An 18,922-nucleotide genomic window follows, 5' to 3' on the forward strand; every position below is an offset into this window, starting at 1 on the left:
AGCTTCTGAATACCAATGTCACAAGGTAACATTTTTTTATACATGTACTCGGCAACAAAAGTGCAGCGCTCAGCTGGTCCAATCAAATGCTTCTTTTACCACTTCCTACTCACCACAAAGAAATTATCTACTTCACAATGTGACTGCTGAGAAGAACAGTAAAGTTTTCTAGTACCTCCAATGATACAATATATCTAAAGCTTTTAATTGGCAACCGCAGAGTTGCTGAAATAAAAAGGGTTAGAACAGAAGTACTGTTTCTTCTTTTAAGTTTTATCTACTTAGGGTTCTTTTCTCTCTCATATTAATACTCTACTAACTGTCTAAAACTACTATCATATGACCTTTAATATATCTTAAAACATTTTGTTAAATGTTTGCTGCAAAATGTAGCCCTGCAACTCATAAATACCTGGTAGACATGGTATAGAGTGTTTACTAACCACTTATTATAAGAGGCTCTCTTACCAGATAGCAATCAGTCAGCAACTATCTCCATTCTTATCGCAGTAAGAGGATATGATCCTGATTTTTTTTCCCATTTTATCCTCCGATCCTCCTATTTCAATTGCATTCCTCATCGTTTCAACATCAATCGTCCCTATTACAGAAGCAATAGAGACTGCAGAACTCATCTGTTTCAATCGCATTCCTCATTTTCTCGTTGTTTCCTCTGTTTGTCGTCTGCCTCACCCTAATCAGTCTCCATCTACAATTTCAGGTATGTGTACCATTCGTTTATATCCAAGGGATTCAAGATTAGGGTTTTTATTTGATGAATGATGATTTGTTTAGGGCTTCTTTGTGTTTTTGGTTGATTAATTGTTATTGTGCTTATCTATGGAGTACCGTATCTGCATTTGCTATGGGAATTTGTTGAAGTTGCTTTGTAGACCTTCCTGTCTCCAATGTTCACAGGGATTTGGTGGTTGTAATTGTTTTATCCTATTATTAGTTTTCTATGTGTCTTGTTCTTTGTATGGAAGATACTATTTTACTAAATGGTGAGGGCAAATATTAGCAAACATTTTCCAAAGAGCTCTTAAGAATGTTGTTCTCAGTCGGACCACAGGAAATATTAGCAAATTTGCTGGTCAAGGCATAAGCATTGAGATCATCAGAACCTTCACCGTATAAAGGTTGATTTAGCAAATTCAAGTTGTTTTCACTCTCAACTTGCACATAACAAAATATTAAGTTCAAATTTACCTTCAAGGTGGTAAATTCATATATGTTTTCCATAAGCATCGCTATAGCAAGGCATATATCTTCTCTAAGAAAACTAAGTTTGACTTGGTCTGACCTCTGTTAACAGCTCCGTGTCGATGGCATGAAGATCAAGTAACCCAGGGCTAAATTATTGAGTGACACTTCCTCCCCATTACCATACTTCGTAAAGCTTGATGAACGTGAACAAGCTGAAGGATTCAATGCATCTGCATTCCCTCCAGCATTAGTAATTCTCTGTGAATTCCTGTTCAGCCTTGAACCCTCAACATCGTTATTGCCATAAAACCCAATATCCTGCACCCAATTCAGTCACTGGTCAAGATATTATCCAAGAACAATTCCTTCTCTTTCTTGGCAGCTAGGATTTATATTGAAATTTCAATCAAATTACATATTTACTTAACAACTCATTACATTCCTGCTCCTAGAACATAACCAATGTTTTGTAAAGAAAATGTATAATTTTCAAAGCTCATTTACTAACCATAGGGATTTCAATTGGCGAACAATGAACATGAAGGAACAATGTTTTTTTGCTAGACATGTGATACCAAAAACTTATCCCTAATCTGCAGCTCTTGGTTTTAAAAAGCGCGATGCGGTCCGAGGCGGTAAGGGTCCCGGAAGCCGATGCGTGATGCGTGATGCTGATGCTCTCGCATCAAGCACGTGATGTGCCCGGTATTCAAAAATATTTATAAATTAATTTTACATATCAATTTCTACCTTAAAAATACTTACCTATCAAAATACTTCATTTATAACATAAAGTAGTTCAAAAAGTGGCATTAGAATCTTAAAAAGTTCGTGAATCAGAATAACAGAACACACARACTACTACCATGAAGAACACAAGTAAATGTCTAATAGTCCCCAGTCTCTAAACTAAATGACCAAGTGACCAACTAATACTCCCCAAGATCAGCATTATCAAACTCGAACAAGGGTTCATCTCCCTCATCATTATCAAACCCTCCAATATCTGCTTCCACCTCAACTTCATCTATTTGTGGCTGTCGGCTTCTTCTATTAGTGGCTGTCGGCTTCTTCTATTAGGTCACATTCAGTCTCACAGTCTCACGTTCTATTTTAATCAACTAAAAACTGAAAAAGGGAGCCCAAACATGAAACATACAGGATGCGCTGATGCGTAGGTGATGCATGCATCGTGTGATGCGTAGGTGATGCGAGCGCATCATGGAATCGCAACGCATCAGCCCATCTGATGTGTTTCCTCTAGCGCATCACGCATCCGAGCGCATTATGCGCGCATTTTTAAACCAAGCTGCAGCTTATTTCAATATGATCCCTTAATCTTGCATTGCATCACACCATCATCATTTTATGACGCCTTAATTACCAGCAATAATAGTTGCAAGAACTGAAAAAACCAAATGCAGTATTTGTTTGGGTCAAAAGTTTTCTTACATACATGATTGCTGCTGGGATTCTTATTATATCTTGTGAATTTCAATAATGCATTCAAAAAAGAAAGGCTTGGCTCCTATTACACAAAGAAACCCAGACAGAAAATGGATAAGACAAGAAAATTATCATCCTAACAACTTATCTGTTGTAACCGCTTTCTATAGTCCATATCAGGCTCTATACTATTTCTGTTTTGGGGATTTGGATAGGAGCAATACACAATTCCTCATGCTGCTGGTTTATATTGAAATGATAGGCTGAGTAGTCTAGTAACAATCATCTAAAGTGCCCAAAGTCCAGCTGTTATTAGATTTGAAAGATCGTCTCGAAACCGTTTCACATAATCACCGAGATTCGCCTTTCATATCGTAGTTGGGATTTTGATCTGAATAAAACTCATGACTAACCTAATCTACAATCTTTCATTTTTTCTGCAAAACCATTTTACATGATCTAATCGGTGATGCAAAGGGAGATGTTAATCATCAAGTTTATGTGCTGTCCATAATTGTTATTTCCATAATCTTTGTAGACTAGTTGATATTGATGCTCTTTCATGCTTGGGTTTCTTTATATTTTTGTTGATTTCATCACTAGAGCAATTACATTTTTATGTTAATCTTTTATGAAGAAGTAACAATTTAACCTATGAACTTCAGAACACCTTTCCGATAGTTGGCCTATACTTGATATATTTGTTTTCATATTCAGCAAACAATAGATATTGGAGATAATTAACAATGCCCCATTTTTCAAACAAATAAGAATTTTACATCTTTGTTCCTTTGGTGTCTCCAAAAGTGACATTCCTACTTAACTGATTCACCAAGCTCTACAAGTAGAGAATGGCAGGGGAATAACACAATGGAAAAGTTCTATAGGGAAAGTAATAAAGCTCTCTTTGCACTCTTTTGGTATTTGCAGCACTAAAAGAATTCCCTAGCTCTTGGTTATGGAATTTTGTTGTATTTATAGTTGTTAGCCTTATCTTTCCACTGCATTCTGAAATTTCTGCATTGATTCTTCGATGTAATGAGCTTCACTTGCAAGACCGTGCACCTTTTAACTAATCCTGATATGATGGTTAATGTTTTAGATATGACAAATTTTGGCGAATCTTCACAATCAAAAAAGACGAGAGTTAACTAGAAAAAAGAAAATGTGGTGAAAACATTTATCGAGTCTTGTTTGCATGAGATCTCCGTAAATGGAGGAGAAGGGGGTAGCCTTAAGGCAGTTTCTTGAAAGAATGTAGCAGAAGTGCTACAAAAAAATCATAATTTTGTTGTTGAACGACGACAAATGAAAAACCATTATGATTACCTCAAACGAAAGTATGGAGCATGGGCAAAGTTAAGAAACAAGACGGGTAATGTTTATGATGCATCAACAAACATGTTTAATCTGTCAGAAGAGGAATGACAAATAGAAATGAAGGTCACATTTTATCTTTTTCTATCAAGATTATTTTCTTAAATTCTTCTTTTACATATACTTATAAATCTTCTATAAACAGCAAAACAAATTTGTCGAGAAGTTGCGAACTGCACCTCTTCCCTTTCCTCAACTTTGTATTCAATTGTTTGATGGCGTGGCTTCCACCGTTGTTGGAACTTGGGGACCAACTGCTATTGTTCCAAACCCTTCTAGTGGGACTCCTGAAATTGGTGAAGATTATGACACACAAGACTATTATGATCTAACCCAAGAACCACTTCCTTCGGAAGAAGAAATTGTTTTTCGTCCTCAACCTCAAAGGAAAAAACAAAGAGGAAAACAACGTTCGGTAAATGAGGATGATTTAGCAAAGGTTGTGACACATGTTAAACAGATCTTGAACAAACCACCGGGGGAGGATGAGATGGATCATTGCATTGATAAGTTGGAAACACTTGGGTAGGAGCAAACTGCATTGTATGACATAGCACTTTACATATTCAGCCAAAAGCACTGATTATAGGAAAATTTGGTTACGCTTGAGCAAGGAGAGGTGTGAGGGATAGGTTAAATTTACAGATGGTAAGCTTAGTCTATTTTAGTTTAGTGATGTTTTTGTTTTGTTTTGAACAATCTTTTATATACGATTTTTTTTGGATAGTCTTATGATTGATATAATATGAATAAATGGCTACTTCAATTTGACGGAATGTTTGTTTCAAGTTGATGTTTTTCATTTTTTTTGTATTAGATGTTTAAACTTGTTGTTATATTTATGATATCTTTGAAGCATAAGGTGATGTCATTTTGTGTTTTATATATGCAAGGTCATACATGGATGAAAATGAAATTATTATGATTGTGCTTATTATACATTGGTATTTGAGAAGAGCTTCAACACGAATAGAAAGGGTGAGAGATAACACTTCAGTTCTCACTAGACATGCGTATACACAAGAATTATTAAGTGGATCCACTACGCTATGTCATGAATTGATGTGTTCATCTCGTGATGCCTTTATAATGCTATGCGACCATATTAAACAAAAAAATTGGTTGCAATCAAGTAGGCAAATAAGTGTTGAAGAGAAGATGGTGATGTTTTTGACAATTGTTGTTCACAATGAACGCTCTAGAATGGTTAAACGTAGATTTCAACACTCTACACGGACTATTCATAATTGTTTACATGAAGTATTGAGAGGAATGATGGAATTCACGAAAGAGGTAGTAAGGCCAACATCGATTGACGAAACACCAAACACATCAGAGAGATTTAGGCACCTCAAAAAAAATATTTCCGGTATGATTTATGTTATTGATTTGATAATTTCTAAACATTTTTGATATTTTTTTGCATGTTTCTTATAGTTGATGTTTTTTTAAGGGAACTATAGATGCACTAGATGGAACCCTGATACATGTAGTAGTGCCTAGTGATCAATAAACAAGATATAGATGAAGAGGAAGAGGGGAATGCTACCAAAATATTTTAGCCATTTGTGATTTTAATATGATATTCACGTTTTGTATGGGCTAGATGGGAAGCCATTGCACATGATTCTAGAGTTTTGAGGGAAGTTGCATTTAACCCAACTTCGGGATTTTCGTTTCCTTCATCAAGTAAGTATCATTTTCTTAACATTAAAAGGTTATTATTAATCCATATTTTTTAAGTTGTAGGTGTAATTACAGATGAATATTATCTTTGTGATCTGCATATACTTGTACCCGTGGATTTATGACTCCGTATCGCAATACGAGGTATTAGTTAGCAGATTTTTGACGTAGACATGCATTAACAAAAGAAAAAATGTTCAATCATGCTCATGCACAACTTAGAAATGTAATCGAGCGTGCATATGGTGTCTTAAAAGCAAGACTTCCAATCTTAAAACAAATGGCTCCTTATCCTTTTCCAATACAGAAAGATATGGTGATTTTTTGTTTCGCAATTCATAACTTTATGAGAAAATGCAATATCCAAGACCAATTATTCATGGAACACGATGAGAACACCATGTTTACCATTGCTAAAGAACAACATGAAGGAAGCAATGAAATAGAAGTTGATGAAATGCAATGGAGTTCTCAAGACAATGAATATATGACTAGTTTGCGTGATCAGATTGCAAATCAGTTATTGTCAAATATTTCAAATTAAGATTTGTGCGACAATTATTATGTTTAAATTCAATTTATTTTCATGTCTTAATATATTTCAATTATGAAATCTGTATTTTTGTCATGTCAACAATTATTCATACATAATATTTGGTAAATAGTTGCATTAGTTTAAACACTTCATCACATATAGGGTTATAATGGTCATTTTTTATTAGTCAGCACCAAATCCAGAATACTTGGTAAACAGTTTTTTTACAAACAACACTTACTCCGGTCAGAGATGCTTACTCTAATCAGACCTCTTACTTATTCTTAAAACATTTTGTTAAATGTTTGCTGCAAAATGTAGCCCTGCAACTCATAAATACCTGGTAGACATGGTATGAGTATTGAGTGCCCTGTATCAAGTGAGCCTGATCCTTGCTCAAGTGGTACTTGGGTTCTCTGCTTCTTATATGTATCTGACCTAGGACATATTCTCTAGAGTCATGGACTTTACAGTACCAAAATGTCCTATGACGTGCATAGAATCATAAATTCGTATATTGTAACAACCTGCTTTCTACGGCGCAAACTGACTGCATTACCTTGACAGTAAACAAGAGTTTGACACAATGCTTTACTTTTGTCCTAGTCTGACCATCTTCCTATAAATATACCTTTTTCTCAAATATATATATATATATATAGGGTTGAGTTCCGGTGAGAGCGTAAGAAGAGATCTCCACCCTTGGATCAAAACTTGTTAAATGTCAACACTAATGAGGTGCACCAAGATGCATAGAATTAATTCCTTTCTAAAGCGCAATTGATGGGTGGGCTTGAAATTAAAAGTGATGAAGGGTTCAGATCTCGTTTTACGCTTCTCACCATAACTTCCCTTCTCAGACGATCCTTCGCCTATATATATACGACATGTGTGTATATATACACACATTATAGTATAGGCTGACTGCTTCCAAACAGAGCTAGCTGACATCTCTTGTCTCTTTAAGTTGTAAAACAGAGGGAAAGATACTTACCAGACTCTTCATATTTCTTTTCCTCGTTTCTGCTCATCTCATGTAGTAGAATTCACTTGCAAAAAGCTGAGAAACAACATACAAATCTGTAAAATGATTTGTGCAGTGAGTTCATATAAATAGTCAAAAAGATAGGGCAACTTTACATATTACGAATAAATGAAAATAATTTAAAAACATAACTCTGCCCCTCATACGCCCATAGAAGACACCAGTTTAGCCTATATTTTATGTCCAAAAAGATAAATATATCTGCCTTCAATATGCATGTAAAGGGCTCAAGGTATTTGCCTTGGATGTCTCTAAAGACATCATACCTACCATCTGCCTTCGATAGTTCGATATGTGAAGAAGCTCATCACACATGATACATGCAGATTAACTTCTAAAGTAATAAAATGGACTCATTTGGCTACCATCATCCCTTGAACTCTTATTGAACTTCCCTACAATATAATTAACTTTGAAATCTTATATCACCAGTCAAGTTCTGTTCGAGACTTGAATTGGTTTCCTTGACAACTTGTTATAAATTTTCAATAATATAAATATACTTCTCATCACAACTCACAACTTCCATAAATATCCTCTTCAGCTTGATATGCCAGAACTTATTAAATCTATTGAAAAACTCCATCTTAATTTTTTTCAATACTTCATTGGTTTCCTTGACAACTCGTTATAAATTTAACATAACAAAAATATACTTCTCCTCATCACAACTCACAACCTCCATAAATAACTCTTCGGCTTAATATGCCAGAACTTCTTAAATCTTCATCGAAAACCTCCATTTTATTTTTTTCCAATACTTCATCAAGCATCTAACTTGAACTATTAAGAAAATGACTTATACATAAAATATAACATAATTACTGCACATAAGACAGAGGACAGTCCAATTTACTAAACTAACATAAGGTTACAGTCCCACTTTCAACGTAAGGTTACGATGAGGAGCAAACCTGTTAGGCAATCCAAGCCATAACCTTACCCCTCAAAATAGTCGTATTTTTTGCATTTTAGCAAAGTCCAATCCATCTCACACACAAGGTACTAAATTCACTAGAAAAACTCAGTTTGAAACTATAAATATATGCAATGGCTCAATCCTTTACTACTATTCATACTATAGCATTTTCCTTCCAAATCTATACAAAATTTGAGTTTAACTAACCCAATTGCATCAAACATAAAACTTGATTGCCCAACATACCAAGTCATGTGTTCAACTTCATTTTAGCCTAATTACACCAAACTCTTGTCAATTGAATTCAATTTCATCAAAACCCACTTCAAACCCTAAGCAATAAAGTATCAAGAGACCAAATTTTACCATATGGACCGTATTAAAATTCAAATTAAGGACCACAACACAAAATCTAGGGAGAAAGGGAAATGAAGTTGGAGGATATGGCAAATTGGCAATTATGTATCCAACCACAATGGAAGCACACACTAACTACAAGATTATTTTGCTACCATCTACCTGAAGGTTAATTGAGTAGCCACTAGTCAGAAACTTGACATCAGCATAATATGCAAAGGAAGCCAAGAAAGAAAGAATTGCAGGTGCAAATCAATGGGTATAAGCCCAATAAAAAAAATATCCAGACTATGGCCCTTGAAACATAAATAATGTGCAGTAAAGTTTCATCAAACCTCCAAATATCAACTGCAATCACATTCATGTGAAACTCTAATGTTAATCTTCGGGAATCCAATTCTCAAAGAATTGGAAATGGAGCTAAATCAGTTTTTATAAATGAAGCAAGTACGCTTCAAACTAATTCTCAGACTTTGAATTACATCCTCTTCAAAATTATACCCCAAGTATCAACACTTCACATACATTTAAGTGGCAACAGTAACAACGACAGAGGAAGTCTTACCAGCCATTCTTCAGATTTTCTTTCTTTGCACTCAGCCTGCAAAACAAGCAATGTCGATCACAGATCTGCCGCAGAGAAGGATTTGACACCCAATATATCAATCAATCTGAACAACAACAAACAAACAAAGACAGCAAATATAATACTGATTAGTCTTGAAACCAAAAAGAACCAGAAACCATAAGTCCATAAAAATCCTGTATACCCCTTTGCTCTAGTGGCATAACAAGGAGAACAGGCATCAACAATCAACAGTCCGCCAATCCATTAGCACATTCACTAGTAATTAGCAGCGCATCACCAGATCTACAACAGAATTCTGTCACACTAACCATATAATAGAAGGGAACCATAATCCAAACTGGAAGAACCACAAGCACAAGTAACCCACCTGAAAATTAATCAGCGACAAGTAAAATTGACGACGCAAGATCAAAGACATTGTTATATTTGCATCAGAAAAGGGGATTATGGAGGACTATAAAGTAAAAGATCGATTGATTGATTAGCTAAGCAACTCTATAAACTATTACTGGGCATGCAGAAATCTAAGATGCACCAAGGATAACATTTTACACAAAGTACCCCTAAAAACAGACCAATGTACTATTATCTTCCTCTCCTCTCACTTCTTCCCCTTCTTAGTTGCAGCGGTTTTCTTTGATATCGCTCCCTTTGGTTTCAAGCTTTTCACGGCTGCCTTCTTCACCGGTGTCTTCTTCGGCACAGGTTTTCGAGCCGCGGGCGGTTTTCTACCCGGTGTAGATCTTGTGCCCGTCCTTGCTACTTTAGCCGGTTTCGTTGGAGTCTTAGGCTTCGGTTTAGCCTTGGCAGCAGCAGCTTTAGGCTTTGCAGCTGGCTTTACTACGGCTTTTGGAGCCGATGCCTTCGGTTTAGCAGAAGGTTTGGCTTTCGCAGCCGGCTTAGGCTTTGCAGCTGACTTCGGCTTCGCTGCGGCTTTCGCCTTCGGAGCTGGCTTTGGCTTGGCAGCGGTGCTTTTCTTAGCAGGCGCTTTTTTCGCGACAGACTTAGGCTTGGCGGCGGGCTTCGGCTTAGCAGCAGACTTCTTCTTTGCGGGAGCAGCTGCTGCCGGAGCTTTAGATGCCGGTAGCTTGTAAGATGCCTTCACCTTAACCAGTTTACCAGCAGCGACGAATTTCTTCAATTGAGTCAACAACACCTTCTTAAAATTTGCCGGAAGATTCTTCTGCTTCTCTTCAATAAACTTCGTGATTGCATACTGGCTAGAACCAGTCCTCTCCTTCAACGTAACAATGGCTTCCTTGATCATCTATTAACATAATCAAACATTAATGACATAGATAAACTCGCATCAAAACGATACAAACACAAACTAGCGTACCAAAACAATGAATAGCAATCGTTTCCTACCTCAAAGTAAGGTGGGTGCAAAGAAGGATTTCTAGGCTTCCCCTTCGCTGATGTCTTCTTAGCTTTCTTCGGTTTTCCTTCAGCTTCCTGGATCTCAGGTTTTTCCTCCTGTGTCAGAGTCTCAGCTGTCTCGATCACCGGAGCTGCAGGCTCCGTCGCCACAATTGGTTCTTCCGTCGCCATCTCTCTAGGGTTAGGGTTTCAAATCAAGCCTCTTGAATCTAAAGAACAAATTTAGATCTAGGTATGCTAAAGAAATCGAGATCGATTACAGTGATTGGATTTAGCGTCTGAGTGACGAACATGAATTTGTGGGGATTTAAATAACACGGAGCTTGATGGGCCATATCTAAAAGCTGCAATTTGATTGGCTAATACAATGGTCACAAGGATCGAACACCTAACTAGAATTTAAATCTGAGCTGTCGGATCATTTCTCATCAACGGCCGACAACGACTTGTGGTGAAGGTAGTAATGAAGTTTGGATCAAATGTTATCATTTTGGTGTGTTTCTATGCCCAAAAGATGTGTGCATAACTTTAATCCTACTTGATAAATTTTCATGAAATTTTTTGGGTTTTGTAGGAAATTAAGTTAGCTTTCCAACGAATATTTTCTTGGACGCTGAAGCTTAGAGGATTGAGAGATATTTGATCGAGAAGGTTCAGTGGTCGAAAAGGAGGTCTATTTGGAGTTAATGATAGTTACAAGTGTTTTTAAGCCAATGCTTTGGTCCGATATGTGAGTTAAAGGTCGGGATTGATGCTATCTTAACTTAGGAGTCCATGGAATCAAGAATCATCAAAATCCGACAAGATTTGGACGTATAAATGTACGTCCAAATGTTACTAAAGATGAACAACTTTGATTATTATGATTAAGTAGTGTAATTTATTGGTATTTATCATGTTTTATTGATGGTCTGGTGTATTACGTACATTAATGTTCATGCACCTGTGCTTGACATCGTTAAGATTCGTGAAACCCGTGGTGTTAGTTTTCACTTTAAACTAAAAAGGTAATTTTCAGGTCTGATATAGTTATTTTCAGTCGTTTCTTTTACTTTATAAACATATCTGGATCACAAGTCCTTTATGGTAACAGTCAAATGACTGATTCGCTTTTTGGTGAGAAAAAATCAACTTATACAAGTTACCCAACATAGAAAGTATGGATTTTATGTGTTTACTGAATTTGATAAAATGATATCTATCAAATCTCATGGTTGAGATAGACTTATCGTTACATCTACTAGTTTATTAATCCTATACATTAAGCGGGCTCTTTATTTTATTTCTGGGTGTTGATTAAATAATATTATAACTGTAAAAATGATATGTTACGATCTCATAAATGAACAATTTTATTTTCAAGGGTCACTTTCTCGACGAATAACAAAACTGATCTCATTATATTTTCTTTCATTTCTTCTCAAGCAGGGATGGACACAGGAATTCCTTCATATGGTGACACCATATTAGACACTTCCACCTTCTAAAATAATACGGTTGTACCTTTTCACGAACCTAAATTTTTTTTTACCTTACAACAGGGATTTACCAGTGGCACGTGCCATCATAGACCCTTAACTGGGTATGTCCTTCTTCTCAAGCATGATCATAGGGTTGTTCAGTTGTTTTTTCATTATGACTTGTATGGATTTAGTTGTCTAAATGAATAAGACTAAATTGTTCTTCGATTGTTGTGTTGAATAAACAGTCTAAATGTCATAAATTACAAATTGCACCTCTTATTCCTAGATTAAATGTTGAATTAAAAAATTGCTTGGTAAGAAAAATAAAAAAAACTATTAATTTAACAATTTGATCTAACATAATGATACAAAGGCAATGGATACAGATATACAACTATGACGTGCTAGTTTACAAGATCGTGATATAATATAAAAAAGACAGTTGCACTTGGATTAGCAAGATATGTTAATTGAAGAGAAACGTTTTCATTATCCTCAACTAGTAATAGAATCTGATGAATATGATGGTTAGTCCATTCCCATTCTAGTTAGGAGGCTACTTCAACAAATGTGAAATGCCCAAATACCATTCTCTCTACCAAAATGATTGCTTACTCAAAACCTCACACAAACTTCTAATAGTTAATCAGAGATAGTTGAGGGATATACCAAGTAGCCCCATTACATGACAGCCATGGGTCTACAAGAACTCGTCAAGAGAAATCATATGCATTTGTCATCTTAAGAACATACAACCATCAAACCACATACCATGTAACCGATTCCAATTTTGAACTTCTCAAATCCAACAATTCCAACAATCTCATCAGCAACTTGTAAGTGTTTTCACAGTATCTTATAGCAAAAAGTTATCTATTCAATTCTTTAGCTTGAATATAAACAGAGAGTAGGGGTGCTAAAAAAAACCAACCAACCCGTCCAACCCAACCTGAAAAACCTCAAAAATACTCAACCTGAGGTAACCCTACACACAGCTGATATAAAATTAGGCCAACCTCATATTGGGTTAGAATTGGATTAGGGTAATTTGAACCCAACCTAATGAACCCGAGATATGATTGTTAAGTCACTGATTAATATTTATACATTAGAAATTAGATTAACCTGTAATTAACTATATTCAAAATTATATCACAATCTCAACCGTAATTTGACTTCTTAATTGCAAGAACTTTTCAACTTTTTTGAGTTTCTTAGCTTTTTGTTATATATTCTCATTTTGATTTTACTTCTTTTAAATAAAACGCTTAGTTAGATTTGTAAAATAATGTACCAAAGTTTCAATCCGATCAACCCAACCCATACAGTTTGGATTGGATTGGGTTGTAGTTTTGCTTGAGTTGGGTTGAGTTGAGATTTTTCAAACCACAAACATTGGGTTGAGCTGTTCAAATGCCTTCAATCCAGCCAACCCAAACCATTTGCAACCCTAAGAGAGAGCATTGATTAAACATGTGTTGGGTTGGATCAACAAAACTCAATATCGTTATATGTAGAAGCGAGAATTGAACTTTTGAATAGAGAAAGAAAGAACCCAAAAATCCTAATATGTTGCTTTAAGCAGAGAAAGCGTCGATTAAGCAAGGTTTGGGTTTGATTTATTTACTAAATGCTAATCCACAAATTTGAAAAGAGAAAGAACACCCGCAATCTAATCCACCTCTCTGTGGATGACGGAGGAAACAACAGTGAAGGAGGATAGCATAGATGGTGCTATTTGTGGAGGAATGGGGGCGATTTCATTGGTGCTGAGAGGATAATTAGATGGGGCAATTTCAGTGGTGAAAAGGGACGACATGAGGCATTTGTGAAAGAGAGAAGAGTAAGAGATGTATTTTTCATGGCTTAATGGATAGAAGAAAGATAAGTAGTTGAGCGAATAAGTCACTATTTACTGAATAAGCCAGCATCGAACACTCTTATATGCCCATTAACCAACGCCTTAAACAATAAAAATTAAGAAATTAGAACGTTCATAATAACATGTGACTTTTGAAGTACATAACATGACTTATGACTCTGTAAGTCATATTGTTTTTCTGAAACGTCAATATATATACACAACAACAAGTGCATCGAGTACGACTATGAACCAATATTGATGTTATATGATCCTGAACCATATTATTTTGGCCTACTTTTGGTCATTATCATGGTACACATAAAATACATCCATTTATACCCAAGAATTGTTTCTATCACGATCCAAATACAACAATTCTTCTTGTTAAATAGTCGAAATATTACAAGATGGCATGGCTAACTTAGTCTCATTGCTTTCTTATGTAGTGTTTGGTTGAATAGAGTTGGAAAAAAATGAAATGATTTGGATTATCCTCGTTAACAAAAATTTGTAAGAGCATCTCCACCAGACTTTTTAATATAAGGAATCAAAAGTCAAAATCTCCAAAGAAATTTATATTCATCTCCAACGGCTTCTTCATTTTAGAGATTACAATATTCAATATATTATTAAAATATTCAATACCTTTCATAAATCTTGTTTCTCTCTCCTACACATTTAATTTCAATAATTCTCATTGGTAAAAAAAAGAATAAAATAATTCTCTTTTATAGGTAACCATTTTTGGAGAATTCTCTAAATTTGGAGAATTTTATCATCTCTCTCCTACTTTCTCCATTTTGAAGAAAGTTTTGGGGAATCTGCTGGAAAAAAAATCCTTTAGGGTGGCGTTTGGTTCGCATACTGTTTTGGATGAAGTGGAATCTGTTAAAGAAATTTGACTTTGAAAGAATTGGAATGGAATGTTCTCAGGTTTGACCACCTGTTTGGTTGACAGACATTGCAATGGAATCTATTAAGGAATTGGAATATGTCTGTTTGTTTCATAGAATGTAATTTCAGAATTGGAATAAAATATTGGTAAATGACCAAAATGCCTTTTTGAAAATTTTAATTTTTTAAAACTAAAAGTACTTTAATAAAACAATTATTTAATATGTAAAACAATATAAAATACATAACCCAAATATAACTATAAGCCAAACAATGTTACTAAATCAACGGTGGTCGACGGTGGTTTAGATCGGTGGTGGTTCGCAGTGGTTCAAATTGATGGTGGTTCAAATGAAGGTGGTCGGCGGTGGAAGCGGTGGTTCAGATCGGTGGTTGTTCAAATCGACGATGTCCGACGATGTACAACGGTGATTCAGATTGATGGTAGTCATCGGTAGTCCAGATCGATGGTGGTCCATGGTGGTGGTTCAGATCGATGGTGATCCATGATGGTTTAAATGGTGATGGTCAACAATAGTTCATATCAGTGGTGGTCCATGGTGGTTCAGATGATGGTGATTCGCAGTGATTCAGATCGACGGTGGATCAGATCGGTGGTGGTTCAGATCTGCAGTGACCAGTGGTGATTCAGATCGACGGTGGTCGAAGGTGGTCGACGATGGTCATATTGGGTTTTATGATATTAGGGTATATTGGGTTAAGGGCATATTTGGCATTATGAAAATAGAGAATTCAATTCCATCATGTAACTTCAGGTCTTCAGTAAACTTGTCATTCATTACATTAGTCAGTTACATAACTTTTGTAGCCCAAATAATCTAAGTATTCATTAGAAGTTTGTCTATCATCAAATATAACATGTTGGGCTTAACACATCCATGCCAAGATGAACCGTAGACAAGCAAAGTCTATGGAGGGAGGTTTTGGCTATGGAATACAAGCCCAAAAATAGAGCGTAACAACCCTTAGCTTTTTGGTCAATTATATAACTTTCACAACCCAAATAATCTAAGTGTTCATAGAGGTTTGTCTATCATCAAATATAACATGTTAGGTTCAACACATCCATGCCAAGATGGTCGTAGACGGACAAAGTATAGGGAGGGAGGTTTTGGCTATGGAGTACAAGCCTAAAAGTATAACACAATCCTTAGCTTTTTGGTCATCTATATAACTTTTATAACTCAAATAATCTAGTTATTCATTAGAGGTTTGTCTATCATCAAACATAACATATTCAGCTCAACACATCCATGCCAAGATGGCTCGTAGATGGACAAAGTTTAGGGAGGGAGGTTTTGGCTATGGGATACTAGCCCGAAGCAGAGCACAACAAGAATAAGAATGAGATAATCTCAACTCTCAAAGCCATGATAAGCTTAAATGGAAAAAAAATATATACTTATATGTTTATAGAACTAAGTCAAAACATTCATAATAATCAATAACTATAGATCATGATCACCATCTAGAAGGTTGATCGGTGGTTCATAAAGTATCAAGTGCTTAATTGCTTTACAAGATAGGAAGTACAAATAAAATCAAGATCCGTGCTTTAAAGTTTTACACGAAGAAAATAATAACATGAAAACACAAACCAGGATAAAATACCATTTAAACTTGAGCATCTTTTGTGACAACTGTCAAATTTGAACTTCCAGATTAGCTCTTATTAAGATTATATTAGTGTTATTGAAGATAATTTATAAGATTAGGAGTTAGTTAGATTAGTTTGGACGAAAAATTTCTAGAGTTTCCGGTAGTTGCTTAGAAAGTCCGGTTCCTACCTGTAACTATCTGAAACGTCCTATACAGTGCCAAATGCTCCAATTTATACCCAATTTATATAAAACACAAAGTTTTAGTGTTTTAAATATAAAACMTTTTTATTTAAATGAATTTAGCCATCATGGGTTTATAGTTTGAGAAAAATGACATTCTAGCATTTTTGGGCTTAATGTTAAATATATATATATATATATATATATATATATATTTTTTTTTGGGCTTGGGCCCCCATGGCCGCCCCCCCTCCTATTACCCACATATAAATATCATCATTTCTCCAATTACAACTCATTTTCTCATTTCAAATTTTGAAACTCYTCTCYMTCTCTCTCTCTAAACTCAAGAGTCACCTAAGAATCATCTTCTTCATCCTTCCTACTCCAGCCYATTTCTCCATATTTCTCCATCAAAATAGCAAGGATTTTGAAGATATTACATTCCTCTCATCATAAATCAAGGTGACAACTCCATCTTCATCTTTTCTTGCAAATTTTGGAAGAAAAACCCACTTTTTATGCATTTTAAACTACTATCTTCTAACCTCCGAAAATTCTGAGTTTTAAGGAGAGATTACACACCAAAAACATGTAAAAATGTTCATATGATGGTGGTGATCTATGACCCAAACATTAGAACTCAAGAAGATAGGTAAAATCATGTTGTATGTGAGCTTGATTCTCAAAAATGGCATTTTTAGGTGCTGACAGATTATGTGCATGTGCATAAATCGTCTATATCTTGATAATAATATGTTCAAATGTTATGAATCTTCTTCTAAAAGTTTATTTATTGAGTTGGGATTGTAATCCAATTGGTCTCGCTCAAAAACATTGAGTTTTGACTCCCCAAATACTCAAAACATTATGTAAATGCATCTGAGAGTTTTTCAGTGGGTAAATCCTATTTTAAACAACCATAACTCTCTAGATAATCATTCAAAATCATTGATTTTTCTTCTGGAAGTTAATTAATGAGTTACCTTTCAAATGCCACTGATTTCATTCAAAAATGTGGTGATTTGAGGTTTTAACTACTCAAAACAAAGTGAGCATGCAATCTGTCTGAATCTGACAGATTTGTATATGTATGTTTCAATGACCATATCTCTTTCAAAACTCAATAAAAAAAGGATGATTCTTCCTTTGAGAGTTAACTATATGAGTTATCTTCTGCATGCAAGTKGAATCACATGAAAATATGGAGTTTTGTTCTCCAAACACCTAAAACACTTTAGGTGTGCAAACTGTGAAACCACCAGTAGGTAACTCCTACTTTGTATGCTAATATCTTTTTATTTACTTGCTCTTTGTGTATGATTTTTCTTCTTAAATGTTATTTTATGAGTTAGGGTTCATATGAACCCAGTTTCGCTCAAAAATACCAAGTTTCGAGGCATTAACCAATTTAATTAAGTTAAGTGTGCAATCTGTCAACTAATGATAGATGTGTGCATGTAACGTTATGGTGCCATATCTTCCTCTCAACTCATCCAAAATGAGTGATTCTTAGTTTAAAAGTTTCATCTAAGTGTTAAGTTTATAATCCAACTTGAATTTCTKCAGAACACTTAGTAGAACTCTTTAAATGAGTATTTTACTAACGTGGTGTAATCTGCCATATCAGTTGTGATATATTGTATTGCATAAATTATTTAAATCATTATTGCATGTCCAAAATGCATGAAATTTGGTCACAATGACCATATCTCAGTGTTATATCTCATATAAAAAGATAGGAAACTATCTCATTTTAGAAGTCTCTTTAAATTGATCATTTTATGTATYGTTAGTTTCTGCCCAAAAATGAGATTTTGGGATTATTTGATTTTGTAAAATTTTGATCATTTATTGGATTATAACATTACTTCCGATATAAATTAATATATTATCGAGCATATGGACATTATGTATATTTGGACAATAGATAATCAAGTTGGACATAAGTAGACACTTATGGACTTAGAACTTATTAATCCCCATAAGTAGTTTTAAACCCATAAGTGACAGTTTTGGATATTCCTCTTTGATAGGAAATCGTTAAGCTCGTGTGGTGACCGGATCGTATCTTTAATTTGCGAAGCTTTGCAAAAGAGTGAGTATTCACGGCCCCTTTTTAAAACCCTTCGTTATTTGGGGGAAAAGCATGTATAAAAATAGTGATGTTTTGCATGCAATATTCAATGTGTTTAAATTGTGGATTCAAATTGATTCTTATGAATTATGTTTTGAAATGAAATTGTGAATACGAGCACTAACACCTTGTACCCTGGTAATAGTTGTGTTTGGGTTAATTAAAAAGTCCCAGTGGTGACACTACTTATTAACTCGTATGAGCCGATAGTTTAAGTGGATA

At 35.1% G+C, this 18,922-nt stretch overlaps 1 protein-coding gene and 1 long non-coding RNA gene across 2 annotated transcripts; both read right to left on the bottom strand.

Annotated features, from left to right (window-relative positions):
- Positions 1 to 1,314: 1,314 nt before the first annotated feature.
- Positions 1,315 to 9,404, bottom strand: LOC112526025. The gene is made up of 3 exons (XR_003070463.1): positions 9,137 to 9,404; positions 7,245 to 7,310; positions 1,315 to 1,524 (listed from the first exon to the last, which is right to left on the bottom strand). It is a non-coding gene; the product is annotated as an uncharacterized LOC112526025 (long non-coding RNA).
- Positions 9,405 to 9,559: 155 nt separating this feature from the next.
- Positions 9,560 to 10,822, bottom strand: LOC112525352 (histone H1-like). The gene is made up of 2 exons (XM_025135452.1): positions 10,529 to 10,822; positions 9,560 to 10,427 (listed from the first exon to the last, which is right to left on the bottom strand). The coding sequence occupies exons 1-2, from the start codon at positions 10,709 to 10,711 to the stop codon at positions 9,762 to 9,764; spliced, it is 849 nt and encodes a 282-aa protein (XP_024991220.1). The 5' UTR covers positions 10,712 to 10,822; the 3' UTR covers positions 9,560 to 9,761.
- Positions 10,823 to 18,922: the final 8,100 nt, after the last annotated feature.

This window comes from Cynara cardunculus, assembly GCF_001531365.2.
Source record: "Cynara cardunculus var. scolymus isolate 2C chromosome LG 13, CcrdV1, whole genome shotgun sequence".
Lineage (NCBI taxonomy): Eukaryota > Viridiplantae > Streptophyta > Magnoliopsida > Asterales > Asteraceae > Cynara > Cynara cardunculus.